Source organism: Falco biarmicus, chromosome 19, assembly GCF_023638135.1.
Source record: "Falco biarmicus isolate bFalBia1 chromosome 19, bFalBia1.pri, whole genome shotgun sequence".
Taxonomy (NCBI): domain Eukaryota; kingdom Metazoa; phylum Chordata; class Aves; order Falconiformes; family Falconidae; genus Falco; species Falco biarmicus.
Genome location: NC_079306.1, coordinates 456,885 through 484,766, shown reverse-complemented (window position 1 = coordinate 484,766; position 27,882 = coordinate 456,885). Strand labels below are relative to the sequence as shown.

Here is a 27,882-nt window from a genome sequence, read left to right as displayed (position 1 = left end):
ACCTTTGTCCTTAGAAACCTGTACTTTGAAGTATTTAAGTTTCTGTGCAATTATCTGGACTTCACATGAGCAAAGTTCCATTCAGCCGGATTATTTTGAATTTCCCACCCCCTTTTTCCTAAGCCAGGACAGCACTGTTCTCCACCCCACCCCATAGCTCTGAGCTAAGTTTCCTTTTCTGTTTAAACTTTTATCTCCAGGCTTTAAGAAACAGATGTAAAGTATTAGTAATACTTATACAAGTTCCACCTTTCAGGCTTCATCTCCAAGCGGTTATGAAAGGCTATATGACATTTTAAAGAGCAGTGTATTATCAACATGCAAACAACCTCGTGGGAGCTGTATCTTACTGCCTATCCTCAAGGCAAGCAATAAAAAACAAGTTTTACTTTATTGTGATTTAAGCCTTTTGCAGGGAATCACCTTGCTGGCTCTCTAGTAACTGCTGTCTTGTTTGCTTTCAAAGGTCTTCCTAAAAAGAAGAAACATTAGCACAAAACTGCTCATTTCTGCCATATTTTACATCTATGCCCCTTATATTTATATTTTCATATATATATATGTATGCATATGTGTGTATGTGCATGTTTATATATGTCTACATATGTTTGTGCTTGTATATGCATACATATATATAAGATAGACAGACAGACAGACAGAGAGAAAGAAAGGACAGAAAAGGAAAAAAGAAGGAAGGAAGAGAAAGGAAGAAAGGAAAAGGAAGAAAAAGGAATGGGGAGAAGGAGAAAAGCTGGAGAGGATTTTATGGTGAAAAATGCACCTTTCATAGGAAAACATCTTTTTTATAAAATGGAGCTGCCCACCAGGACTCACCATCCAGAATCACCTTTTAGGAAACTGGAAAGGTCTCTTTTATGAATGAGCTTGACACATACCTCCCTGCACCCAGCCAGGGCTGAGCACTCCCCAGGAAGAGCCAGGGAAGGCAGCTGACTATCAGCATTAATAACAATATCAGCCCTATGATTATTAATAAGAACCCAGCGACTTTCCTTTAGTGCCTTTAATATGCAAAGGGTTTACAGGGGTTTTTTTTCTTTTTTTTTTTTTTTTTTGGGGGGGGGCAGCAGTTTCTCTAGGAAAATCGAGGCGAGGGGGGCTGGGGGGAGGGGGGGGGGGGAGCAGAGCCTCCAAAGCGGGAGAATTAAGAAGTTATTTGATGTTTGTGTCCTACAGCTCCCGGAAGACGCAGTGGCAGACAAACTTACAGCCGGTACCAGACCCTGGAGTTAGAAAAGGAGTTCCTCTTCAACCCGTATTTGACACGGAAGCGGCGGATTGAGGTCTCTCATGCCCTGGGACTGACCGAGAGACAAGTGAAGATCTGGTTCCAGAACAGGAGGATGAAGTGGAAAAAAGAAAACAATAAAGATAAGCTGCCGGGGGCCAGGGACGAGGAGAAAACGGAAGAAGAAGGGAATGAAGAAGAGGAAAAAGAAGAGGAGGAAAAAGAAGAAAGCAAGGACTGAGTTCTCAGCCCCTTGAAGTCTCGTTTTATGGCAGATGATAAATCGAGATGTTTACGACGGTCATTTGCTTTTATAGAGTATAGAATGGAGAGGCTCACACAGCAGTAACTACCTGTCAAACAGTTGTAGCCTTTTTTATTGTCATAGAAACTTCCCCTACTTCCCCCCCCCCCCCCGCGCTTTTTTTTTAATAGCTGCGTTTTTAGTTCAATAAATACATAGTTGGCTTGACTGCAAGAGCAGGGAGAGAAAAAAAATTTAAATGATCCAGCAAAGCAAAACCACCCCCAACCCCCAGCAGTCCTAAACCAAGCCTGGAAGCAAATGTCACTGCTTGTCCCCTGCTCCCTCCGCTCCCGCCTGCGAAGCTGCACCCACGAATGGGTGCAGAATATGTATTTATTTGCACAGCTTTGACTTTGCCTTTTTTTTTTTTTTTTTAAAGCCTGGTTTTGCCTCTCCTGAATGACCCTAGGGGAAGTGCGAGGGTGCTTCCAGCTTCCTTAGCTTGTTTGTGTAGTGTCTGTCTATCTGTGGAGATCTCCATTCCTACCAGCCATTTATCAGTTCCCTTGGAGGGGCCGTTCCTGCAGCCCCTGCCAGATAAGAAGAGGAGCTTGGAGGGTGAGCATACCTGGTAGCGCCCGCAAACACACACACACCCCCATCGACCCCGCCATTTCTATAGGACCGAGGCTTGTATATACCTTGATAGGCCAAAATACGCAACCCAACCCCTTCCTTATTTCTATAGGCGCTGTTTACCCTTTGCTTGTGTGAGCACTCGAAATTCTTCATGTACTACCTAAAGGGAAAACCTGCAATAATTATCAAATCTATTAGCAACAAGGGGCTTACATATCCTAAATTTTACTTGGTCAGAATTTATTTAAGAAAGCGAGCAAGAGAGCTGTGTTTTTGCCCTGATGCAAGCTACTAAGTAGCATAAAATAATAATAAAAATACAATAAAAAATCCCAACCAACCTTGTATTGTACTTTATCACTACCTATAGAAGGAGTCATGCTTTGAAAGTATTTGTAATGCGGTTTTATTGTCGTTTGTTGCTGCTTATTTTCTTGGAAAAAAAATTCCCAACAACTGAAACTGCCTAGTTGAGAACGCACAGTATTGTATTATTTTATTGTGCTTATACAGTAGTGTAGAACTAAATTGCACTGAATGTATAGTTATCTATTTGTCTTGACTTATCTGTTAATGCAACATGCTCGAAACAAAAAAAAAAATCGTCATTTGTTTTATGTAAAAGCATAGTTCTGCGTGTTCAAACTCTGAATGTAGCAATTACCGCCAGAAAAAGAAAAAGAAAAAGAAAAAGAAAAAAAAAACACTTCTGGACACAGTGAATTTGTATTGTATACGTGAGACATTACGTAAATAATAATAATAATAATAATAATAATAATAATAAAAGATTTTAAAAGGACTGCGTTGCCTACAGTACTATGTCTCTATTTAAAAGCACCCACACTTACACATCACTCAGAGTGGGCTCTGACTGATATTTCATCCTTCGAATCATCTTTGGCAAGCTTCAAAAACCAAGGCTCATCTTTATTTGAGAGGAAATCAGAGCATCTTGGCTCAGCCACCAGCAGCGGAGGTGGCTCGGCGGGGGGAGGATTGCCCCTCCTGCCTGGCCAGAGCCCGAGCGGGGCATCTCACTGCTGCGGTGGCAAACGCTCATTAGAAATGGCAATGTTGCTGCTAATTGTCTACGTGAAGCTGTAGGTCCTCCGAAAAAAATAAAAATAAAATAAAAGATTGCAATGACTCCAGCACTGTTAAGTCTTTCTTTGCTATGGATAAGGCTGCTTGGTGGGGCGGGAGGGGGGAATGAAGTACATAAAGGGTCTGCGGCTGGATTTGTGCTTCTCCCAGCTGGGAAGGGGCATCTGAAAGAGCTCGAAAGTGCAAAACCCTGGTCCCGCCTGGCTCTGGAGTACAGAAACCCCCTCCTGGCTGGGCTGGGCTGGCAACCAGGCAGGGGACCCCTGTTCCTGGGTGCAATCCGGTGCTCGCAGGCGATCGTTAGGGAGAGACTGAGAGACTCGAGAGACATTAGGTGTGCATTAAAACCTGCCTGAACCCTGCGGGAAGGCTCTGGGCTCTGGGCTCTGTGGCAGCACCATTTCCCTATAGGAAAGCGGTGCGAAACACGCCAAAAAATGAAGCTGGCAAGAAAACCTTGTATTTATTTATATTTCCCCCCGCCCGAGGTGCAAAGCCCCTTTTACTCTCCCCTCAAATTCATACCTTCTTCCCCATGGACACCATACCTAACGTAGCACTTGCTTTTATTTTACAATGACTATTACTATATTACTGTCATTATTATCAGCACCATCATTATTACTATTATTTTATTTCCTTTATTGTATCATATTTTATGATATTTACAGCAAAACCTGGCGACGATGCCTTCAGGTCTCTCTCCTACCTCTCGGACGGGAGGTGAACTTTCTAAATAATTCTCTTACCACCAGCCTCATTTCGTTGAACAAAGTCTATTGATCTGTTAAACTGGGTCTATCTCTCCCTGCCCCCCCCCCCTTGCTGATAAATGGAATACATCATCTAGAGCCCAGGGATGCAGTAGACGGGATGTTTACCCAGATATTGTAGATAAGGAAGCCCAGGGCTCCTCACACGCATCCTGATGCGCTGAGCTATGTCTGGAGGCTCCTCTGTTGGCTTCAGACATTCTTAACCCAAAACCCACCAAGCTTAAAGGATTTAAATGCCTCAGGGCTTGAAGTTGCTGGACTCTGCCCAGGAGGGCTGAGGGGGGCGGGGAAAAAAAATTAAAAAAAGAGAAATACTGAAGTTCTGCAGCACGCAGGAAAACGGGACTCGGGTGGGTGCACCCACACTCACTTTTTCGCTGCTTTCCCCACCACATTTGCAGTGCGGGCCGCCCCGCTTTGCAATGCCAGGGCAAAATGGGGGGGGGGGGGGGGGGGGAGGGGAGAAATGCACCGCTAATGGCATCAGTGGGGTCGCATCCTTCCCGGGGGATGGGGCTGAGCGGCTGCGTGTGCAACGCGTGCGTGCAGCTCCCGTGGGTGCCCACTCCTCGGTTGCACAAAATACCAACACGGGCAGATCTCACCCCGCTGCAGAACCTGTAATGTCCTCGTTAACCGGCGTTAATCTCCCAAGAAATACATAAAAAACACCAATAAGGTTTATTTTAGATTTTTCCATGTCGAGGGCAGGCAAGGAAGGTAAGCAGTTTTATTAGTCATAAAACAGAGTGGTTTATTCTAACAGAGCTTTTTTCTTGGGGGATATTTATCCAGCATTTACAACAAGGGATTTCCCACACACACACCCCACCCCGCTTTGCTATCATAGGATGGATGTCTGCTCATTCATTCCAGCGATGAAAAAATCCGTAGAAATCAGTGAAAATAAAATATTTTCTGTTATATTGCTAAAAAAAAAAATCGCGATAAAGGCTTTGCATAGAAAATATCCTCCCAGCGAGGCGCGGGGTGTGTGGGAGAAGGAGAACTTATCAAAGTGTTTAAAAATAATAATAATAATAAAAAAGAAGCTGCATCCGCACTCTATCCATCATATTTAAATCCACAAATCTAAGTAGTTTTACGCGAACGAATACTACAGAACGACATTTATCTATCAAAAGGGTCTGGAGTTAAATTATTGAAACTACAGCCGCAGCAGTTAGTTTTGGGGTAAATGTTTATGTTCTGTAGTCAACACAAGAGAGTCTCATCTTCAGATGACATCCAGTTATTTCTGTAATCACTCCATCATTTCAAGAGAAAAAGAGAAGAGACCATTTTATGGGGGAAAGTAATTTGAAAGAAGATTCGCTCTCCACAAAGTCGCTTATTCAGAAATGATCATAGCTTCGGTATTACTGAAATTAGACTCATCTACCCGCCTGAAGTAAGAAATATCGTCCTATTCCAGGCTTTTTATTAGCCAATCAAATTTCCTTCGGATCTCCATTTGTGATTTGTGAAAAATATAATTCCTCGAAAAGCTGAGTTTGAGCATATTGCTTATTTTCCCTTAATTTATTATTCTAATCACAGCCGCCGCCGCGCGATAATGCAGCCATTAGGCGAAAAAATTCGTTTAGATTTTATACTCCGAAATGGGCACGGATTATATTTGAGAGACAACGAATTTCTCGGGCATTAAATTTTTTTTTTGCGCGGATGGAGGCGAGAAAGGAGGGAGGGGAGGAAGATGCGCGGGGGCAGAGGTGGGGGGAACTTTGTGAGCTAGATTTGTAAAAAAAAAAGGCAACTGCACCCCCCCCCTTTTTTTTTTTGGCTGGTCCTATTTTTTCCTCCCAGACTTAGCCCCCCCCTCAAATTCACAGCTCTTTTATTTCCCGCCCCCCCTCCCCCGAAAATACCTTTGCTAATATTGGGAGAGGGGAGGAGGTTTTATAGAGAGGGGGCTGATGGAAGGGGCGAGACGATCGTCCGAAATCCTCCTTAGCAAATGTGTGCCCAGGTTACTTTCTGCCTGCCAGGATCAAAATATCCTCTTCACATTATGGAATTTATTATCTTGTCTGCTCTCTGGAAAATGGGATCTCCATTGTGCTCGGGAAGCTGTTGTGGTCGTAGTTTCCCCCCTCGTAACTTTTAACTACCTGTTATAAAATTTATTGGTGGTTTGTAAAGTGAATAAAGTAATTTCCCTTCCATCCGGTTGTATTACAACCTTTGTGTTGTTTGGGCAGACAGACATGCATCCAGCCAGGGGGATAAAAAAATAAATAAATTAAAAAGGCAGGGAGTGAGGACACCCCCCCTCCACTTCCCTCCACACCCCCTCTTGTTTTATTTTCCTCAATTAAAATTAAATCAAATCGCGGAAATACCTGGGGAGAAAAAAAAAATATTGTTTCTGTGTCTGGAAATGTGCGGGTAGAGAGGGAAATGGGTAGGAAAAATTGCGGCAAAATATTTTATCTTCCTAATTTTCCGGCTGCAGGAGCGCGGTGTGTGCGTGGCCCTGGAAGCTGAAATTTGGGGTTGGAAGGTGGGGGGGAAAAATGATATCTATCTTTCCGTGAGGAGAAGAGGAGCAGAGAAGCGGCTGTTTGCAGGGTTTAATGTGGAGGAGCCCATCTGAGCAGGCTGGGCTTTGCGGTTGCCTATTTACACCAGTTGTGGTTGCGGGGTGCCTCCGGAGCAGGCCTCCACACGGCAGGAAAATGTCGCTCCCCTTCCAAATCAGTATTTCCCAGCCGTCTACACGCCCCCCACCCCCGACCCCCCCGGCTTGAGGGGAGAGGGGGGGAATCAAAGGGGTAAAAAAAAAAAAAAAAATTCCGTCTTTTATCAAACATCGCATCCCCGACACCGTGGCGTGGTAAAACAAAAGGCTGGGGGGGCTTGCTGGAGGGAAAATAGCATAGAAAAAAAAAAAGAAAAAAATATGTTTAAGTGCTTTAAAAACATGTATGTATGTGTCCAACCAGCAAATCATAAAGCTGGGTGGGTTTGGGGAATTCACTGAAAGGGATGCGAGAGTTTCTGGGTCAATACCGCGCCTTCGGCTCAAGTTTTGGGTGTAATTCGGGAAGTTCCAGGTGCCCCCCAGGCTGGGTCGGGTAGCCGGGGAGCTGCGAGGTGCGCGGGGATGGGGCGGGGCGGGGGATAATGGGGAGCTGGGGGCGGTGGGAAGGTGTGGGGGGACACTTTTTGCCCTGGAAGGCTTCATGTGCAGCCGACACACCCTGCGCACAGGGTCTGGCAAGGCGGTCCGGGGTGGGCAGAAACAGTAATTTTCCCTATTTTCCCCTCGAGCATATTGTCCTTGATTATTAATTAAATGCTTTTAAAATTAACATGCCCTCATCACTCAATGTATTTATTTCTCAACTCCACTGTGCTCCATTTTGATCTCCGCTTGCCCTTCTTCCTCGATGTTTTCTTATCCCCCCCCCCAATTAATTAAAAACACGGAGACTAATAACGCTCAGCGCTAAAGGCCAAATTTCCTTAGTTTAAAAAAAAACAACAAACCGCTGAGAATTAACCCGAGCAGCTAATAATCATCAAATTAAACGGAATCTATCTTTAAAAGAAAAAAAAAAAATCCACCCTCCCTTATATTAACACCATCGTTTAAAAGATTAAAAAACGGGGGGGGGGGCTGTGAAGGAGGGGGGGCGTAAAGGGAAAAAAAATCCTAATATTAAAGCAGAATTGTATAAACATGGCGACAGACGAGAGCATTTGCACTCGTCACAAAAAAATGCAACGCATTCCTGGTTGTTTGCAGAAAATTTACAGCTGAGCAATAAAAGTTTACGACTGAATCACAAGTTGGATTGGCCACAGGAAGTCATGTGGACTCCATCCATGAACGTGAACTTTTTATTGTGGTTTCTCTTATGACTCTTTCGCAGTAGTCTTTCCTTTAACAGTCCAAGCAGTGCCAGGGGTAGGATGGTATTTTTCCCCCCCTTAATTATTAGCGTGATGATGATGATGATGATTTTTTTTTTTAGCAAAAAAAAAAATCTAGATTTTTTTACCCCACTCCCTGTCTCCTTGGGGTTGGAATTCTTGGTTGCTTTGGGCATTTTGGCATTAATGAGTTTACTGCTGCGTCTGGTTGCCGCCTCCTATTCCCCACCCCTAGGGGCAAAACGCAATGCATTTCCTTTGCAGGATGCGATGATGAGGGGGCACAAGCAGTTGTAAATACCTTTTTTTTTTTAAAGCCAAAAAAAAACCAACCCAGAGACAGATTCTTCCTTCAGCTTCCCCCATCCCTTGCCCAACCAGAGAAGAACTCTTTTGCTTTTGTTTCCATCTTTTTTCCCCCCCTTTTTTTTTTTTTTTTTTTTTTAATGTTTCTGTGGAGCTGAGCTGCAGCGTCAGTGGATCAGAAAGAGGGAGAGACAGAGAAAAAAGAGAGAGAGTGAGAGAGAGAGAGGGAGAGGGGGAGACAGGAGCCTCTGGTAAGTGTTCCCTTATTGGTTAAAATGTGTAACTAATGATCCATAGCCCGGGTGTTAAGGATAATGATGCATCGTTGTGCGAGCGAGGGGTGTAGCTTGGATATGAGGGAAAGCTGCTGCGGGGCGGCAGAAATGCAGTTAATTCGGGAGGGGGGGGAGAAAAAAAAAGGATTTGCTGTTGCTGATGTCATATTCGGGGTGCGGGGAGGCAGGTCGTGGGGCGCCGGAGGATGGGGAAGTAGGGGGGGGTGTCGGTGTTGGGGAGGGGGGTGTCGCGTTTGAAGAAGGGAAAAAGAAAAAAAAACCCCAAACATATAGATGGATAAATTAATCCTCCTAACTTTTCCTTTAAATAAATAAATAAATAAATAAATAAATAAATAAGGGGGGGAAGCGCATGCGCCGAGGGGCCGGCCCGGCGCAGCCCGGGTGGGGCGTCCAAGGCTGCCGCTAGTGCCATAATTTAATGAGCTGCACTGCTAATTGTGTACGCAAGGCCCGGACTTGCACGCCCATCCCCCCCCCCCCCCAATCCTACCTTCCCCCCAGCGCCGCCCCCCTCCCCAGCCCTAGGGCCGTCGGCCGCGGCCTGCGCCTCTTCCGCGGGGCTGCGCGTTTCTCTCCCGGCAAAATAATTAATATTAAGCGCGAGCTGATTAACAATCAACTCTTTGCATCCCAAGAACTCCTCCCTTTACTCGTTTTCTTGCAACCGGACGGGTGTAAGTTCTCCGGAACAGGGGCTTTCATTGTATTTTAGTGAATTTTATGGAATTTTAGTGAATTTTATGGAATCTCCCCCCCCTTGCAGAGGAGCGGTTGAAGCAAGCTCCATGTCGTAAAAAATAATCACAATAATAAGTTTCAGGAGCGCTCTGGTTTTCCTGCGGAGTGGTTAACACGATGTTGGATTTTCTATTTTATTTGCACGCAAGTCCCTCCCCTTTCCCTTTCCCTTATGTTTTTTGTGGTGTGGTTTGTTTTTTGTTTTGGTTTTTTTTTTTTTTTACACGACCTCCCCCCCTTTTCCTCCAGCAACTTTAATTCAGGTTTAACGGGTGAGATTTAAAGCGTGACCCTTCCCCTGCTAACCTCCTCATCTACCTATCCATCCACCTACCTCCCCACCTACCCATCCATCATCTAATCTTATCTATCTCTCTGGATGTACCGGTGCCATGTAAAGATATATATATAGATATATATCTATATCTATCTATATATATATAAAATGTAGTGACTTCATTTCCTCTCGAGGTTGTATTTCTCTTTCTTGATAAACCCCTCTGTGTGTTTAAAAAATAGTAATAAGGAGCGTGTGTGTGAGCAGAGCTTTGCTGCTGGTGATGCCAGCCTGTGCACGTATAGGGCTGGATGTATACATATATAGGGCTGGACATTAAATAATCCCTGTGGGGGAGGGGTGGGAGAGGCGATGACAATTTTCTCGTTTATTATAAGCGATTTTGAGGGTTCCCCAGTGTGGGGCCGTCTGCGGGAGGCTGGGGTTTGGGGAGGAAAGAGGGGAGCTGGAGGCTGGGGGGGCTCCTCCCTTTCTGCCTTGCTGCTTTTTTTGGTGGTTGTTGTCGTTTTCTGGTGGTTTTAAAATAAAAAAGGCCTCCTCTAATCTAATTTCCAGCGCGCGCTGGCAGAGGTTAATTAGCGAAAGTGGTTTATGAAGTTCTGGGCTGGTTTCTGGTGGCGCTGTGTTAAATTTAACCTTGGGGGGCGGGAGGAAAAAAAAAAAAAGACTGGGGGACATTAAAAAAATAAAAAAGGCAAGTTTCCAAAGTTGGCTTCCCTTTTCTTTCGAGAAATCTGGTAAATCCTTGCGCTGTCTTTGGGGCTGGAAATTACCGGCCGAACAAAACCCAGCGCCGCCGGCCCGGGCCCCTGCCCCTGCCGGGGGGGGGTTGTCCTGCCGGTTTCTCAGCCGTTGCCTTTGAGACAACAAGCGGTGCCCCCGCTTATTTTTATTTTCCAAACCCGAAATAAACAGAGGGTTCGGGGATGGGGTGCGGGGGGAAGGAGAAGAGGGAAGAGCCGGTTCTGCCTTGGTTTTGCTCACTGGGAAAATCCCCGTTGCGCGGAGGCTCTGCCTGTACCTCGGCTAGTCGTAAAGACATTTTATGAGCAAACAATGAGTGTTTATTGGAACCACATGATTACAGAAATGGGATCTTTTATTGTTTTCAGACTTAAATCCGTCTGTTCCCCCTCCCCGAGCCCCGGCTCCCTGCTCCCACCAGCGCGGGGATGCTCCCACCGCCGCCCCGCATCCAGCCTCCTCCCACCAGGCCTGCAGCCCCCAAAAACATCCTTAAAATATATTGATTTTTTCCCTTTCCCTTGACGTATTGTCATCCTTCAGACACAGGCAATGGTGAGAAACATTTTTAGGATGTAGAGCTGGAATAACGCAATGATTTATATTCTCCGAGATGTGTTGGTTTGGTTTCTTTTTTTCTTTTAATCCCCGTCTAAACCAGAGGAAATCAATTGCTGCTCGATTCTGTAACATCAGGGATTACAGAGAAAATTGCCACGTGTTATTGACATGGACTTTCCGGAGAGAATAGATTTTCTTCGACAGATGTAGTCGGTGGAGAAAAAATAAAATTAAATGGGATACCACGGAAATTTTTTAAACGGGAATTCCGCTGTCCCAAATGCTTCCTAATTTATTTATTGGGGTGTTTGATTCCGAGGTGCTGAGTGCGAGCCTATGAAGGACATAAACAGTCTGTGCCACACGAGGAATTTACATTTTATTCGAACGCGTACACATTTCGTACATATAGACCCGACCGTAAACCCGTTTGATGTGATCTTCGCCGCTCGTGGGCGTTTATCTCCGCGTATATAAAAGCGTGTTACGATCAAATATATATAAATACAGAGCATGAACGTGTGGGTGTATTATTATGCCAAATCCGCCGTGTTGTAAGAGCCTGGAAAAGACCTGTAACTACAAAGAAATGATTAGAAAGAAGCGATTTCCCAACTTGTGTGAAGGAATTTCGGTTTGGGGAACGAATTATCCAAACCCACCAGAAATAACGTATGATTTGTATACATAGGCAACCGGCACCGACGTTAGGTGCGAGCGGTGAGGGTGGTGGTGCTCAGATCGATTTGCGATGGGGGCCCTATCTTTGTGGTTATTTCCCCAACAAATGTGATTTTTAATTTTTAATTATTTTTTTTTAAGGAATGTATTTCTATCCGGAGCTTTATGCAGCAAAAGGGTTTGGGTGGGTTTTCGTTGTTTTTTGGTTTGTTTTTTTTTTTTTCCCCTGAGATATAAACTTGCAGAACTCGGCGTGTGGAGGAGAAAAAAAAAGGCGAGGGGAGATAAAAAAAATTAGTCATAGAGGGGGAAATACACTTTGGGAAAAGATGATGCATAACATTGAGGGATCAAGAATTTTATTTTCTGGAGCAGATAGTTGGAGATCTTGTTACGTTTGTTGGCAGGGTTGGTTTAATCCCTGCAGCTCGCCCTATCCAGAAAAAAATGGAGAAAAAGGGGTGAAAAAAATTTTAATTTTCAGTGGAACTCTTTGAGGTCAGGGCTAAAAAACATAATAATAATTTTAAAACAGAAGGCCTTTCCCTATCGCAGTTGAGGTGGCAGCGGGGAGCTGAAGTGTGGGGTCGGATTTGGGAAGAAAAGTGAGGAAATCGGGGCAAAAGCACCCCTAAATCTGAAGAAGGCGATTTTTTACGGGGTGTGTGTTTGTGTGTGACCTCCAGCCTCAGAGGGGGAGAAAGATGCTGGGGAGGAGGAAGGCGAAAAGCGGCTCCGTCTCCCCCCCCCCCCCTCCCCAGACACAAACACAATAAAAGGCAGAAATCCCCGAAATTGCGGTGTCTGGACGCAGTCTGCAGGGGACAGGCTGCTCGGGTCGCCTTTGTCGCATGGGGACACACCTTGCTGTAAAAGTCTTTGTCCCCAGACTAAAGACCCCGCGTTTCAATGGAGGGCGGGGAGGGGAAAAATAAAAGGGGTGTGCGTGTGAGAGAGACTGGGAACAAGGAAAAAAAAAAAAAAAGAAAGAAAAAAGCCAGAAAAAACCACTGAAAATCAACAAAAAAAACCTCTAACCCCTCTCAAAATCACCCGCCAGACAAGGTCCAAGGGATGCGGGGGGCGAGGGTTTTTCCCGCAGGTGGCCCCCCTCGTCCCCTTGTCCCCCCTCTTTGAGTGTTTAAATTTCTGTCCGTTTTTGTTTACTTGTTTTGTATACTGCCACCAAGTGACAGAAACTTGCAATTTTTTGCAATTTGGTGCCTTTCCTCCCCTCCCCCCCCCCCCCCCCCCCCCCGCCCCCGTCTGTCTGTGTGTGTAATTGTGGCGGGAGGGGGGGTCCTACAGGGGGGACGGGGTGTGGGGTGGGGAGGGAACCCTCGGCTGGGAGAGGGTGAAAAGCCCTGCAAATCTTCTGCCATAAAAATAAAATACCACTTTTCAAAGAAGTTTTAGTACCTTGAACATTGAGGCGTGTGTGTGTCTCCCAAGCCCCCTCCGCATTCACAAACTTCCCCAACTTTCCCAAAGCCATTTAAAACTCCTCACTTGCACTTTCTGCTAATTCAAGGCGGGTTTGGTGTTTTTTATTTTATTTTATTTTATTCCTTTCGTTCCGTGTTATCGGGGTTTAAATCATTCCAATATACTTGAACTCATAAAAATAGATAAAGCATGTGAACTCGGGAACGGTATTTTCCCCCTGAAAATATGAGTGTATTTAAGCAAATCCTGAAATATTAAATTGTTGCTCGATTAAAGGCGATGTAAATGTATAAATTCAACAAAGTGCTCAAGAGGTTGTCTCCAAATATATAGTTTAATTCTGCCTAAGTGATCGCCTCTAAAAAAAACATCATTAAGGCAACTATTATTGTTTCCTGAATTATTTTTTTTCCGAGCCACCTATGATTAAATTTCTGCCTTCATATCTGCAAAGAATAAAGGATAAAACTGCCTATAGTTAATGACAACAATTTTTCACTCCTGAGTTATCCTTGCAGAACGTAATAACATCCCACTCCTTTTTATTTTTAATCTCCACACCCAGCAAAAGTAATTGCACCTCTGCATACATGTACATATAGATATGCATACAGATACACACGTGTGCAGCAAAATGTCACCTTTTAGAATTTTACGCCATCAAGCCTTGTCCGTGACGGGTGTGACGTCATGAGCGCCACTGTAATTTTTTCGCTTCTTTTAATGTTAGGGATTTTAGGGAATATTTCCACTCCATCATGAAAAGAGACCCACGTTTAAAAGGGAAATATTAATTAAAAGCTGGAAGGCAGATTTCAGCAGCCCACCACCCCCGGGAAAGTTGCTACGTGCTACCTAAGCAGGTTTTACCCCGGTTTTGGGGCAAAAAGGGTATTTTTCTGGATCAGATTGAATTAAGAAACCTCATTTATCCCCGCTTTCACCCGAGGAGCAACCAGGAATGTTTCCGCAGCCGCCAGACACCTCCCTATAAACAAAGCACTGCTCCGCGATTTTACATCCCCTAAAATATGAGGTTTTGGGGTTTTTTCCCCTCGCTTTTTGGGGCGTCCCCCTTCCTAGCGCTGATGTGATTTATTTCGAAGTGCGTTTAATCAGCAAATTAAATTTAATCGAGGCGGTGTTGCAGGGAAGGGGGGTTTCTCCCTTGTTATTTCGCTGCTCTTAACTTTTTGCAACGTGGCTACTTGGTAATTTAAGACCCAGCGAAGTCCTGTTTCCGTGGGGAGATTTCGGTGCTGCCTTCTTTTGTTGGGCTGAGATTCGCCAATAAATCTGGGAAGGAGAAAAATAATGAAATAAATCACCACCCCCCCATTAAAAAGAATATTTGAGAATTAAAAGTCTCCTCCCGTCGCGACATCATCGCGGGGAGAAACCTACATGAATGTTTTAAAGTGTCAGAAAGCGTTTTCAAGCCTCGACAGAATGCAGAGGGATAAATTTCAGAAGTAGGAACAGATTAATTTCTCTTCCCCACACACCTCTCGGTTTCCTGGTTAACAGACATGTGTTTTGACAATTGCCAGAATTCTCCTTTTTTTTTTTTTTTTTTTTTTTTTTCTTTCTTGTACCTTCCAGCCCCTGGAAATGTGTGCAGCGACCGAGAGGTTTTGCAAGCGAGAAAAACCTCGTTTTGCCCCCATTGATATTATTATTTTATTTTATTTTCGCGCTCAGCATTACAACTTGAAGGGAGTCACCCTGAACTTTTGCTGCACTTTCCTAAAGCAACACTGAGAATAAAATAAAGGCAACAAGAACACGTTTAAGGCCATTTCCCTCCACCACGCTGGGAAAAAGAAATCAATAGGAAAAGGCAAATAAATGACTCGTCTGGGCAACTCTATGAGCAACACACGGGGTGGTAAATACTCTTCTCTATCCACCTAGGGCGAAAAAAGGGGTTTTCGGAGGTTTGCATAAAAAAAAAATAAATAGCAGAAACGGCGCTGGCTATATTTTTTTCCAGCTCCTCTTCTTGGAAAGATATGGGGGGGAAATGGGTGTTTTCTCTAATTATGACGCTGTGCATCTTGGTGCACAAAATGTCTTTTAATTAGCAGATAAACCTCCCAAATAGGCCACCCTCTTCCAAACGCGGTGTCTGCAGCCCCGGAATAAAACTTTAAATAGTCTATGGAGCTCTGAATAGAAGTATTGAGGAGAAGGAGAGATTTTTTTTTTTTTTTTTTTTTTTTTAATTAAGAGCTGCCCAGACTCTGACTCCGAGCTTGTAATTACAGAGAATAGAGACAAAACAATGCGAGACATTTCGGGCTGGGGGAGAGGTAAATAAACCTCCACATAAACCTCCAAGAGGTTGTTGTTTTTATACTTTTGCCCCTTTCTTTTGGGGGGGGGGGTGTGTGTTGTTATCCCTATTTTGTTTTTTAATATTTTTTAAAGCGTTATTTACAGCACAAAGCAGTATTTGACTAGGAAAACCCTGTTGTAAAGAGCAGGAATAAATTCCCAGCGAAAGACCCAAATAAATAATTAGGACTCACGTGTGCCATAAATGTCAAGTTAGGGGGGGAAAAAAAAAAAAAAAGCAAAGGGGAGGGGGGAGGCAGAGATTCCAGATACAAGGTGAAATCAGTTTAAATAAAAAGGCTTTTAATGGCATCACTTGTATTTACCTCTAAGAGCTTCGAGTATTTAATCAGATGTGGGCGCGCAGCCTCACGGCCAGATGTCAGTGGTGTGCGTGGGTGTGCATGTGCCTTACACACGCATAGGTGTGGGCATTTTTGGGCGGGGGGGGGGAAGACTAAGGGTGCCCCCCGTTTGTGCATCCCCAAACAAGCATTTTGGCAGCAGTTTACAGAAAAACACCCTCACTCTGCTTGAATAACTTTAATTTTTAAGGGGGAGGGGGGGCAGGTAGTGGCTCCATGCCCCAAGCGGGCGGGCATCTCCCAGCCCCCGACCACGACACGCGTGGGGGGTTGTGTGGAGCCCTGTCTCTTGTCCCACGCCGGGATCTGCCCCAAGCGGGTAACGTGGCTGGAAAGAAAGAGACACACACCACACCATACCGCCCACCCCCCAAAAAAACACCCCAATCCAGAGAGCTGCAGGGCTGAGCAGGAGCTCGCTGCCAGTAGCGGTATCTGCAGGCTGTTCAGGGAGGGAGGGGAGGAGGGGGACGGACACCGATTTGGATTTGTTTCCTTTCAGTAATTACTGAGGGATAGAAAACACATGTGTTGGGATTGCTTTTTTTTAAAAAAGCTTCCCCCCCACCCCCCCACCCCAAATCAGTTCATCAGATCGCTAATTATAGCTAGGAGGGGGAAGGAAATCTCCCGACACATATTTTTTTTCTTTTTATTCCCCCACACACCCCCTCTGTGTGAGCATCAGTGGGGGGAAGAGGAGAGAAAAAAAAGGGGTGTGTGTGGAATATGGCTTATGACTGGTGAATGTTATTTCAGATTTCTATGGGCGCTTTTCTTTTCTGGGAACAAAGAGCAACTCCTATTAAAGAGCTACTCGAAGACTTGTACATATTTCTACTGCTGTGTAGCACTTTTAATAAAACATCTGTTCTTGCTTCTGCTGATGAGTTTACATAATTGTTTGCAGACCAATTTAACCAGAAAGCGCCCCACATATTCCCTTTACATGTTTTCATGGGGGAAAAAATAAATACCTTTTTGGTAGTGACATATATTGATGAAATACTTTCGAGAAATCCCCAAACTGCTAGAAAATATCGGGGGGGGTGGGGTATATCCAGTGCATTCAAAACGTGAGGCTCAGGAATTGCAATGAGTAAAACATACTTTAATGATGCTTCATTTATATTTGCAGGAGCTTTTGGGGTGGTTCTGCTCTGGGATGTTTTTTTTTTTTTCCCTCACCCTCTCCTCTTTCTCTCTCTTTTCTCCCAGAAACCTGATTTTTAACGTGGGGAGAGGATCCTATTTTAAGTTTCTTTACGGCAGCTGGTTTCTGTTCACTATAAATCGACCAGACTTTTAAGACTTGCCCTCTGTTTAGAGAAGTAATAAAACACTTAACTTTCTCGACTCCTAGTCACACGGTTATCACACAGGTCTCTGATACAACAGCCCCCGAGCACCTATACAAAAAAAAAAGGGGGGGGGGGGAGGGAGTAAAAAACAAACAAAAAAAAATAATTAAAAAGGAAAAAAAAATACCCTAGAAGGAGCCCTTCCAGCAACTCCTCCAAAGTTTGGCAAGCTTGGCGTGGGTATAAATGCCCTTCCATAGGTGCAACTCCCCACACCAATCTGCCCTAGCAGAGGTCCAACCCATCTAGCTGTAGCTACTTTTCATTTACTCGCCAAATTACATCGGGCTGTAAGCAATACATAAGGTAAGACAACACGCCAATAACTGCAAAGCCCTCATTCATCCATCTCTCCCTCCAGTCCATTTGTTGGACCTTTGCAACAATTTAATATCTGGAAGCAGCTTGCATGGTCAGTGGTGGTTTCCAAAGTAACCCTGCCCTGAAAGGACTTGGCTTCGGAGGAGATGTGCCCATGGCTAATAATATTTGTAACACATCCCTGGCTCTCCAGCTCTGTCCAGCTGAGAGTGCCTCAGCCTGGGGGTTTAACATCTCAGCAGAAGGCGGACAAAAAAAAAAAAAAAAATCCCCCCAGTAATAGCGTTTCTTCCCTAGTTTCTTTATTTTCGCCTCTTTCTTTGATTCCAGAAATCCCCGGGCAGGCTGTGGGGAAAGGGGAGAGGGAGCAAAGTGAAAGGGGAACGAAAGCAAAGTGAAGTTTGCTTTTTTTGGTGGAAAACGCCTGTAAATCTTCCCCCTGTACATGAGTCTTGTATCTGTACCAGGCTGGCTCCAAGGTTGGGCAGCCTTAGGTGGGAGCCAGGCTGCGCTCCCTAACAAGGTACATATGCTAAACAAGATGGTGCACACTTCCAGCTATCTCCTTTTTGGTTAGAAACTTTATTTTTTCCCCTAGTGACACTCAGGGGAAGCCTTAACGTTATAGAAGATGAATACACGAGCTTTTTTTTTTCAGTTGTAGTCTCGTTTATGGTTTTATTGCTACCATTGATTACTTTGCTTTGTTACACAGAGGAAAAAGAGCATAAAATCCTTTGGCATCCGGGTTTCTGTTATAGCTGGGGAAAAAAATATACACACACACCCCAACCTTTCTTTGTCAGCTAAAACCTTTTAGGGATACATCGCTAAAAAAATTAATTAAGTCTATTGATTGGGAGCAAGACAAACAAATCCTCTCAGTTTTGAATTGGGTGTGCACCCACAAACCTTCCTCTCCCCAGTCCCCCGCACCCTCACATTCAAAAAAAAAACGTGGACACGATGGAGGTTTAAAAAAAAAACCCAATACAAAAACAACACAGAGGAGGCCAGGGTTTCCCTGCCATAATTGAATTTTTAAATAGCAAGCCACCAGAATGATAAAGATACCTCGCAATATTTACAGATCAGCAGGTATGTTTTACATTTAAGGGGCAATTTATGGCTCTAGATTGAAATTAAAATTAGATTAGCTGTCTTCATTTCAATTAGTTCTAGGTGCAATCTACCCAGAGAAGATAGAATATAATCCCCCCTTTCATCTAACTAAATATTTGCTATAGAAGTTTCCCAATCAGTTGTAAATATCTGCAACTATAAATTGCTGCAAACACAAACACGAGGTTGCGTCCCCAGCCCAGGCTCCCCATTGCTCTCCATTACAAATAAAAATCCTCTTTTTTTTTTTTTTTCTGTTGTTGTAGTTGTTGTTGAAAACGTAAATATCCTCTAGCATTGAAAATTAGCAGGGAAACGTTTGAGGGGAGAAATGTCAAACTAGAGGAGAAATCTAACTGCCAGGTTAACGTGAGTTTGCAATGTTGGGTATTGCTTTTCTGGATGTCTTTTTTTTTTTTTTTTTCCCCCCTCCCAAGACAGACTTTGGGAAGGCTCTGAAACACGTTATCAATTCAGAAGTCGCCATGTTTTCCCCCCTCTCTTTATGTAATATTTTCTCATCAGGAACACAACCATTTGATGCCATAATATTGACCAATGCTACATGAGAACAAGAAGGGGGGGTAAAAAAAAAAAAAAAAGGCGGGTAATTTATGGCTTAATATTCTGTGGACATCTGAGATTTATTACTGTGAATTCTGAGCTGTTTTATTACAAGATATTAAGCAAACATTTATTAAAAAAAACCCCAAAACACACACACCAAAACACAAGCAACATAATGCACAGACTCACAGACGGTGCTTTCAAACCCCGGTGTCTATTAGCAGAAAAGGGGGGTGAGAGTGGGGAGGGGAGTGGGGGGGAAGGAAAAGTTAAGCCTGGCTTAAGAAATTTGTGGCACCCCCCCCTCCCCAGCCCAGCTCCCTCCCCAGGCACGACCCCCAGCCCTGGCTCAGGGAGCGCTCCTCTCCCCACCGCATCCTCCCCATCCTCCGGCACCCCGGGGGTGCTGGGGGGGCTTTGGGGGTGCAGGACTTACTTTCCATGCCTACTTAGTTTCAACTAGGGAATCAACAGAAGCAAAAGCAATTTTTTCCCTTTTTGACACCCGCCTCCCCATTGGCTCCCCCCGGGTCAGCTGACTTTGTCATTTTGTCTGTCCTGGAGCAGAGCCTTCCCTATAACAATCTAGTTCAGACTACAAACTGGAGACAGAAATAAATATTAAAGAAATCACACAGCCAGGTATAGAGGACGATATGAATTCCTATTTTACAAACCCATCTTTATCCTGCCATCTAACCAGTGGCCAAGAGGTGCTTCCCAACGTAGCCCTCAATTCAACTGCCTATGACCCTGTCAGGCATTTTTCTACTTATGGAGCAGCCGTTGCTCAAAACCGGATTTATTCTTCTCCTTTTTATTCACCGCAAGATAATGTTGTGTTTAGCTCCAGCCGAGGACCTTATGACTATGGATCTAATGCTTTTTACCAAGAAAAAGACATGCTTTCTAGCTGCAGGCAAAATTCTATGGGACATAATACACAGACATCAATCGCACAGGATTTTACCAGTGACCAAAACAGGAACACTTCGCAAGAACAAAAAACTAGCATTCAAATATACCCATGGATGCAGCGTATGAACTCCCACAGTGGTAAGTTTTACAGCTCGGAGATATAAATTAAATAAACTGAACCATCTTTACGACCTTCTCCCTAGCAGAACAGGCTGAGCGACTTTTTATGGCCCCATAAAAACAATAATATAGCTCCTTCACAGTTGCAGCTACAGGCCTTTTATTTGTTAAGTTGTTGCAAGCAAATATGGCTTGTTATGCTCTTTCTAATTAAAAGACTTCGAGAGTGTAAAATATCTATAATAAAGTGCAGCGAGCTCTGCTCGGGAGTTAAGCACGAAATATTACCGGGGTAAAAATAAGTTTTAATGACGGGTGCGGGAAGTGCGGCGGTGGCGGGTTCCCCGCACCAAGAGGGGCCGGGGGAAGCTCCCACTTCCCCCCCCCCCCCCGCCGCCGCCGCCTCCCCGGCTCCCCCAAATCCTCCAATTGGCAGAAATAATGTGGGAAAAAGAAGGGGGGCGGGGGGGGGGGGGGGCGGGGGCGGGAGCAGCATCCCGGGAGAAAATGACCCGGGAGAAAACGCTGCGCGCACAGGGTTAATTTAATCCAAAAAAAAAAAAAAAGAAAAAAAAAGAAAAGAAAGGGTATTTTAGGGTTTTTTTCGAGGTGGGGGGCTGCTGGGGAAGGGGCAGGCGACCGCGCTGCCCCCGCGGCTGGGGGTGGGGGGAGGAGGAGCGGGGCGGGCGCGGGGTTGCGCGGGGGGCGGAGGGGCTGCGCGGGTGCGGGTGTGCCGCCCCCTCGGCGTTCTGCCGGGCTGACGGTTTTTAGTCTGTTTTGTCTCGGCATCCCTAGGAGTGGGCTACGGGGCCGACCGCCGGCGGGGCCGCCAGATCTACTCCCGTTACCAGACCCTGGAGCTGGAGAAGGAATTTCACTTCAACCGGTACCTGACCCGGCGGAGGCGGATCGAGATCGCCAACGCGCTCTGCCTGACGGAGCGGCAGATCAAGATCTGGTTCCAGAACCGAAGGATGAAATGGAAAAAAGAAAGTAATTTGAGTTCAACCCTCTCCGGGGCGGGGGGGGGGGGCCGCCGCCGCCGCCGCCGACAGCTTGGCCAAGGAGGAGAAGCGAGAAGAGACAGAGGAGGAGAAGCAGAAGGAGTGAAAAAGTGACAGCTCGGCGGCAGGACCACCCCACCCTCCCCCCCCCCCGATCCTCCCCCCCCCGTATTTATCACTGGCACAATGTTTGGCTACTTTAAAAAAAAAAAAAAAGAATAAATAATAATAATAATCGGGGGGGAGGTTAAAAAAAAAAGGTCTAAGGTGGAAATGTGGACACCCCCTCCCCACCGCTACACAGCCCCTCCGCCCTCCGCTCTCTCCAGTGACCCCCACCCCGCACACGCATCTTCGCCATTGCCTATTTATCTAACTCGGGATAAGACTGTTTCAAGCCGCACACTCCCCCCCTTCCTCCGCCTCCCCCCCCCCCCCCCCAAATTGGGCACCCACCCTCTGCTGTGCCGGGTCGGACTCTGCCCAGTCGCTTCTCCTCCCCCCAGCCAGAGCAGTTCTTCCTCCCCCGGTGAAAAATATGATTTCCCTGAGAAAGCTCCTTCCACCTAAATATAGCATTTCCAAGAGCATCCTCCTTGTATTTAAGCAGATACCTGGGCTCATCACTGCATACTACAAACTGTGACAGTTTCTGTGTGAATATTTTTAACTGTGTTTGTGGTACCTGTATTTATATTTATGTTTAGCACTGTAATGTTCCACAGTATAAAGTGAATGGAGTTCTATAGCAGTAGAAAAGGGAAAAAAAAAATAATCTTGTGTTACACCCTCTCATTGTATAAAGGTCATGTCCAGAGGACTATGTTGAGTATTTAATAAAAACTGAATATTATTTTTAAAGTTTATAGAATGGCCTCTGAGCTTCAGTTGAAACCTTTCGTGTTGATAACAGCCTGTTAGAAAGTTCACTTATCTTCTGTGTGTTGTTCCTGAAAATCAGCTCCCTCTCTCCTTTTTCTCCCTCCTTCGTACCTCTCATTCAAGAGTATTCCAAAAAAAAAAAAAAAAAGAAGAAAAAAGGGAGGGGGGGAAATTACATTTTGCTTTGTCTCCTTGAATTAGTCTTGTTACTGTATTGTTCGGTGGCATCAGGAATCTATGCCATACCTCTCGCTTCATGATTAAAAATGGATTTCCAAAGTTCAAAACAGTATATATTTCTTATTGCACCCTCCCCAGTCAAATACCAGGTCAAAGGTTCTGCTTCTTTTTCTTATTATTTTGGTTTAATTTGAGCTCTACACAGCTGAGAATCCCCCAGCTCTGCGGAAGGACCCACTTCAACACCCCCATGCACCCACCCCCCAACTCCCCCCGACTTATTTCGACCCAATAAACCTTTCCGGGGGGAGGGGGGGGGGGGAGTCACTTTTATCCAGAAACTCATCCTTAGGAGAACGGAAATTGTGAATATAACGCTTGGAAACCAACCCCGCCGCTGTGGATCGCAGGCTCGGATAAACCATTGCGAAGGCTGGATGAAAAAACCTGCATTTTTCTCGCCTCTTTGTCACTGCTCTAATATTTGCTGGGCTTTTCAGTAGGTAGCGCTTAGCCAGGGGTGATATTTCCCTGGAAGCAGCTTAGCCCCCTTCAAGTTTTTTAATAAACAACTAGGATTTGGTGTTAAGTGATCATAACCAGGAAAAAAATATGAAAGGAGACCAAAAAAAAAAAAATTCAGCCTGGGGAGATTTTTTCAACCCATCCTTTGCTCGTCTCCAGCCTGGAATGTGCAGGCGATATTTACAAGGCGCAGGAAAGACGAAAAAAATTATTAAAATCTCTCTTAAAACGAAAGAAAGCAAGGAAATATCACCAAGAAGCAGACGCCAAGAGTGTTTTGCAAGAGGGTAAGGACCTGGCCAGGGAGCAGGAGGCTCCATGGGTGTAAACCAATCTGAATTTCCCCCAAAAAAAACCCAACCTCCCAAAAAAAACCCAACAAAAAAAACTCCAAACCAACAAAACTCACAACATATATCCACAACCACACATATATAATTCAGCGCCTATAGAGAGAATGAAGGCGATATGTAACACCCAGCGCATTCAAGGCATTCTCTGGCTGTTGAATGGAGACGGAATAGAAAGAAAACGTGCTCAGGTCTGCAAGGCAAAGCCCGGAGCGGGCTGGGGGGCTCCGAGCTGCCCGTCTCCCACCGCATCCCCCACCACAACCCCCGCCCTGCTCCGGAGCAGAAGGGAGGGCTGGAAATTCAGATTGAAGGTATTTATTTCCCAGTCGCCGTGCCCTTTGAAGAGAGGGGCTGGTTTCTCCAGCGAGCAGCAGATAAGGAAGATCCAGGCTTCTGCCAGCAATAAATTTGCAAAGCGGGGCGGGGGGGGGGGGGGGGGGGAGGGGGGGAAAGATAACAGGAATGTAAACTTTAGCGCATTGGAGGACCTTATACGCGAGGAGCAGCCCCTGCACAACGCTCAGGAGCTTCCCCGACCGCCACCGCTACCCAAAACCTTGGCAAACACCGCGGGGTATAGCGCTGCCTTCCACCTAGCCAGCAAATCTTCGTGCAATTAAAAAAAGACATTAAAAAAGATGCGGAGGTAACGCGCTGCTGCGAGCTTCCCCTCCTCGTTGTACCCACAGAAAAGAGACTGAAAAAACCCCAAACAAACAAACCAAGCAAAGAACCCAGGTTGTTTGGTTTATGGTTTTTGTTCATTCTTCGCCCTGCGATTTTGCAATAAAGCGCGGAAAACTGCGCGGAAAATAAAAATAAAATAAAAAATCTTTTGAAAATCGCGGTGCGCTGAGGGAGCCCGGACGCCGGCTGCGCGCTGTGCCGCCCTGCGCGGGGGGCGGCGCGGTGCGCGGGGGGGCGCGGAGCGGCGGTGCGGTGCCGCGGAGCAGCGCTAGGTGCCGCTGCCGCCTTGCCGTCCCGCGGCGCGCTCCGCCCGCGCTCCCCCGCGCACCCCCGGCGCCTTCCGCGGGCGCCCATCAATAACCCGCCCCGGGGTCATCAAGGCAAATTGATGAGTGGCCGGCGCCGTCACGTGACGCCACTTAAATATCCCATATTTGGGCAGCGCGTATAGGGGGAAAAAGAAAGAAGAATCCCCACCTATAAATTCTGCACTTTAGGAGGAACAAAACGCGCCCCCCCACCCCTGAACTTCAAAGGGCCACAAATCACCCTAATCAAAGCGGTTGAAAAAAAAAAAAAAAAAAGAAAAAAGGGGGGAAAAGAGAAAAAATAAGGAAGAAAAGAGGAGAAAAAAAGAAGAAAAAAGAGGAAAAAAGGAAAAAAGAGGGGGAAAAAGGAATAAAAAGAGAAAAAAACAGAGGGGGGGAAAAGAAGAAAAAAGAGGGGAAAAAATCCCCCTCCCCAAATTTTCTCCCCCCCCCTTTTTAAAAATTTTTTTCCTCCCCTCCTCCGCCATGAGTTCTTACGTCGCCAATTCGTTTTATAAGCAAAGTCCCACTGTTCCTGCCTATGCCATGCAAAGTTATGGAAATTATGGAAGTGTGCCTGAGGTTCAGTCACCCAGGTACCGCTACAGTGGCTTGGATCTAAGCATCACCCTCCCCTCCTCCGGGGCTGCCAGCTCCCTGAGCGGCTTGGACATGTCGGCAACCCCCCGAGCTAACCCCGAGCGACCTTCCTGCACGGTCATGGGTTCTTCAGGGCATCCTTTAGCCAGAGACGATCAAGCATCCCTAAATCCCGGGATTTACAGTCAGAAGAGTGCTAACACGGCGCTGGAGGAGAGATCTAAGAGCTCGAGTGAAATCAAAGCTGAGCCCGTGCAAACAGCACAACAAGGAGGACCACAACTGCAGCAGCAACAACCTCCACAAATTTACCCCTGGATGACCAAACTACACATGAGCCATGGTAAAACTTTCACTTCTTGATTTTTGTTTCACAAGATTTTTGCCTTGGGTTTTTATAGGCCATACGGGGCAAATAATAAAAAACCTGAGGTCGTAAATTTTACGACTAAGGCATCAATTGCTCGTAAAACTGTCCACTAAAAGGCTTAGAGGCTATATACGCCCAAATTTATGACAGCATAATTGGATCATAGAAACAAAACGTGTATAAAAGGCAATATTCCATTTTTTTGGGAAGGGGGGTTAAAAATAACTTGAAATACACATGTTCTTTGAGGGTGAGCTTAAAAAAAAAAAAAGACACCAGAAGCGAAGGTGGAGGGAAAGCATGGAGAGCTTTTCCCCCTCCGCCCTCCCAGGGCTGAGAAGGGGAGGAAAAAAAGACAAGATCCCCAAGAAAAGATATTTCCCTCTTTTGTAGACTTCCTTATTGTCCGAAAGGAAACAGGTTCACTTCTGGCTCATCTACATGCGTTTGATCTGGGCTTTAGAAAGAAAGGGGGGGACTTGGGGGGCTGAAGGTGTTGGGAAACGAAGGATTTCAGGTTACTTCACTCCCTGCGTGCCCACAGCCCCAGCAAACTTCTGTATATCCTAGATTTGTAACCGGGTTTTACCATGAAAACCAAAATTTTAATAAAAAATTTAAAATCCATCCAGAATTGCTTTGGCTTTTCATGCGGTGTCTTCCCTTCTTTTTTTTTTTTTTTTTTCTTTTTTTCTCCATCCCCAGAAACGGACGGTAAACGCTCCCGAACCAGCTACACCCGCTACCAAACTCTGGAACTAGAGAAAGAATTTCATTTTAACAGATACCTGACCCGGCGGAGGCGCATTGAGATCGCCAACAACCTCTGTCTGAACGAGAGACAAATCAAAATCTGGTTTCAAAACCGGAGGATGAAGTGGAAGAAAGATTCCAAGTTGAAAAGCAAAGAGGCTCTTTAGGTGGGATTGCAGGAGAGGGGGGGGGTCCTCTGCTTTTTTTTTTTTTTTTTTTTTTTTTTTCTCGTCACTTCTGATGGAAGCTACCTTGAGGAAACTTTGATTTTGGGGTGGGGAGGGAGGGAGCTGCTGGATGGACTCTGGTGCGTACCCTCACAAATCCCTCAGACAAAGGAGATCTCTTATTAGTATGCAAAAAAAAAAAAAAAAAAGAAAGAAAGAAAGAAAAGAAAAAGAAAACCAACAAAAAACAACCCAAAACAAACAAAAAAAAACCCAAAAAAACCCACAACCCCGCTGTTAGCTTCATGCAAAAAATTAGTGTATCGCTCTTTAGGTTGTTAATAAGTGTCCTAACCTGTGCGCTCTTCGAGGGGAAAAATTACCAAGGTAAAAAAAACCCCACCAATAAGGCTTAAAAAAAAATCCGCAGAGTGGCTGGGTCGTGTCCTCTCAGCTCTAAAAATCACAATATTCCTAGGAAAAATGGAGGGAGGAGGGAAAAAGCTAGTGAAGAAGGAAAAAAGGAAAATAAAGGGGGAAAAAAAACCCACCCCAAACCCAATAAGTTATGTGAAGTCCCAGCCCCGCTCTCCACTCGCCCGTATGGGAGAAGGGAATTGCTGATCTGCTGGGCTGGGAATTGCCCAGGAAAGATGCTCTGGCACCTCCGCTCCGGCTCTCAAGTCGGAAAGAAAAACCTTGCCCCTCGCCGGGGCTCGGCACCCCCTAAAATGCACTTCTAGACCCCCGGACATGAGCCGGGGGGTCCCTGGTGTGTGTTTGAGTGTTTGCGTTGGGACTCGGATGGCATCGTTTTATTATTATTTGCATAGAAAAGAAATGAATAGACTTGGGGGGCGGGGGGGACGGGGGGACGGGACACACCGGTTTGCGCGGATCCTCCGAAATCTCCGGGCAGGAAAGTGCAGCATGGGAGGTGGGGGAGGGATATAGAGCCTCTGGGCTTAATATTATTGTGTATTTATTTGTTGCGTAATTAATGTGGATTTGCTAAATGCTAAGATATATATTAAAAAAGCCAAGGCGAACCCCAATTTGTACATCTCTCTCTAAATGCAGTCCATCGCAGTAACTTCCTTTACCACCCCACCCCCCGCAATGATGTACACGGTATATTTATTAGTTGTTGTTTCGTCTGCAAAAGGGCGATGAAACTTCTATTTTGTCATATGGAATAAACAGTAAATAATCCAAAAGTTGGCGCGCCTGGCAGGTATTTCTGTGCTCCTTCCCTGCCTTGGAGCAGCTTCCTCCTCCTTTGCTACTTTGGCAAAGTATTGATTTTTTAATATTATTATTTATTTTAAAAGAAAAAAAAAAAAGCAGATCTCAGGAGGGATGAAGAACACCCTTCTCCCCCCACCCTGGAAAAGGTACGTGCTGCTTTTCCTATTTCCCAGACCATGGGGAAGGGGAAAAAAAGTGGGTTTTTTTTAATTTGGTGGTTAAGTGCTGGCTGGGCCCCGAGGAAGGTGAGCTGCTCCCTGTCCCATCCCGGACTTATTTATTTCTCTCAGGCTTTCCATTCCAGGCTGGTGTCCTCGCCTGGCAGATGGCATTTTAATAGGAATATCGGATTAAAATTACCTTATCTCTCTGTTTCTCTTTTGTTCCCCCCTCTTCTCCCCAACGTATACTCGGGATAAAATGATTCTGCCCCAAAATCTGGCAGCCGCTGCCTCCTGCTGCGGGCTGGGCAGCACCTGGAAGCGGGAAGCAGGTCCCAGTGCCCGACGGGAGGTGACTGGGCTGGGGATGGAGGGGGCTGCCTGGGTAAGTGGGGGGCTGCAGGCCCTGCTGACCCCCCAGGGAGGCTGCAGGGGAAGAGGGGACTGCACCCCCCTTCTTGGCTCTTTTTATAGGCATCTATCTATTGCTTTTGTTAAAAATATAGGTATTATTTTCTGTCTCTGCTAAGCTGGAGAGGCCT

General features: G+C 45.6%; 3 protein-coding genes across 3 annotated transcripts in view; all 3 read left to right on the top strand.

The window, feature by feature from the left end:
- HOXC8 (homeobox C8) overlaps nt 1-1,490 on the top strand; it is a 4,135-nt gene extending 2,645 nt beyond the window's left edge. The window contains exon 2 of the mRNA XM_056322298.1: nt 1,198-1,490. Coding sequence (XP_056178273.1) covers nt 1,198-1,490 — 293 coding nt within the window. The remainder of the gene's footprint in view (nt 1-1,197) is intronic.
- Nucleotides 1,491-19,056: 17,566 nt separating this feature from the next.
- HOXC6 (homeobox C6) lies at nt 19,057-21,212 on the top strand. Its single transcript, XM_056322293.1, is given in 3 exon segments — nt 19,057-20,120; nt 20,898-21,142; nt 21,144-21,212. Coding segments are annotated over 3 exon segments (714 nt in total). The 5' UTR covers nt 19,057-19,720.
- Nucleotides 21,213-24,527: 3,315 nt separating this feature from the next.
- Nucleotides 24,528-25,931, top strand: HOXC5 (homeobox C5). The gene is made up of 2 exons (XM_056322401.1): nt 24,528-24,984; nt 25,717-25,931. The coding sequence occupies exons 1-2, from the start codon at nt 24,528-24,530 to the stop codon at nt 25,929-25,931; spliced, it is 672 nt and encodes a 223-aa protein (XP_056178376.1).
- Nucleotides 25,932-27,882: the final 1,951 nt, after the last annotated feature.